At 49.0% G+C, this 1,430-nt stretch overlaps 1 protein-coding gene across 1 annotated transcript in view; it reads left to right on the top strand.

Moving 5' to 3' along the window:
- The first annotated feature begins 828 nt into the window (after positions 1–828).
- The window catches only part of snta1 (syntrophin, alpha 1), a 45,084-nt gene continuing 44,482 nt past the window's right edge, over positions 829–1,430 (top strand). The window contains exon 1 of the mRNA XM_048608359.1: positions 829–1,360. Coding sequence (XP_048464316.1) covers positions 913–1,360 — 448 coding nt within the window. The 5' untranslated portion in view covers positions 829–912. The remainder of the gene's footprint in view (positions 1,361–1,430) is intronic.

Genomic DNA, 1,430 nt, shown 5'->3' with positions numbered 1-1,430 from the left:
ATGTTAAACAGGTGGATCTCAATGAATCCCAGCTCACCGGTCTGACTCCGGGTTCCGAGAGCGGCTGGCTATTAACGACAGATTTATTAAAGCTTCCGCCGTCTTCAGCAACCGGAAGCACGGAGCTACCGGCTGCCGAGAGTTCAGGAAATACGAAGAGTTTGAATAAAATGTCAAAACTTTAGAAACATTTACAAAAATATATCTGGGAACTTTTATTTTAAATAAACACTGCTTTTCGAATTTGGTAAACACTCAGAAACAATGGTTTTGTAAAATGTATTTGAACCTAAAAAAAATTAGAAACAAATGAGACAGTTCTGTAACTGTTGGAAAATAATTTTTAAAAATTGTGAGGTTTAGAAAAGGTCTGGGAAAATGTGGGAGTACTTAGAAAAGTTTGGAAAAGTTTTCCCAACTTTAGAAAACAGTTTGGTAAAGTTTCGGAGAGTTTTTTTTGAAAAAAGTTTTCCCAACTTCGGAAAACACTTCTAAAAAAGTTTGGAAAAGTTTGCCCAATTTTGAAAAACAAAACGCTTCGAAAAGGGGTTGGGATAAGTTTTGAAAAAAGTTTTCCCAACTTTGGAAAACACTTTAAAAAAATTTGGAAAAGTTTGCCCAATTTTGTTAAAAAAAAGCTTCGAAAAAGTTTGGAAAAGTTTTCCCGACTTTGGGAAACACTTTTTAAAAAAGTTTGGAAAAGTTTGCCCAATTTTGTTAAAAAAAAGCTTCGAAAAAGTTTGGGAAAGTTTTCCCAACTTTGGAAAACACTTGGAACGCGTTTGGGGAGGTTTTTGGCGAGGTCAGTGCGGCGGTCCCTTTAACAGGGGCTGGGCTGGGCTGGCCCGGGTCCTGGGAGTGGGGGTGGATAGAGGGGACTCTCCCAGTCCCGGACACTGGGAGCCGGCCGGGATGGTGCTGCGGAGCGGGTTGCTGGAGGTGCGGAGCCCCGAGCCGGAGCCTGAGCGCTGGCGGCGGCTGCTTGCTTCCTTGTCCGAGGAGTCGCTGCGGCTGAGCCCGGCCGGAGCTCCTGCTGGACATGGCCTGAGTAACGGGGAGAGTGAGCCGCAGCAGCCGCCTGTTCCTCAGGCGGACTCGGAGCCCGGCTCCGGCCATAAGCGCACGGTCCGCATCGTCAAGCAGGAGGCAGGGGGTTTAGGCATCAGCATCAAGGGCGGCCGCGAGAACCACATGCCGATCCTTATCTCGAAGATTTTCCGCGGATTAGCGGCCGATCAGAGCGGCGAGCTGTTTGTCGGAGACGCCATCCTCTCGGTGAACGGCACCGACCTGCGGGAAGCCTCGCACGACCAAGCAGTGCAGGCGCTCAAGAGAACCGGCAAGGAGGTTCTGCTGGAAGGTAGGGGCCCCACACCACACCCCACACCACCGCCAACACACCCCACACCACCGCCAACACACCCCACACC

Source organism: Rhincodon typus, chromosome 19 (assembly GCF_021869965.1).
Source record: "Rhincodon typus isolate 14 chromosome 19, sRhiTyp1.1, whole genome shotgun sequence".
Taxonomy (NCBI): domain Eukaryota; kingdom Metazoa; phylum Chordata; class Chondrichthyes; order Orectolobiformes; family Rhincodontidae; genus Rhincodon; species Rhincodon typus.
Note: the sequence above shows the minus strand (reverse complement) of the source record. Positions and strands in the feature narration are given on the sequence as shown.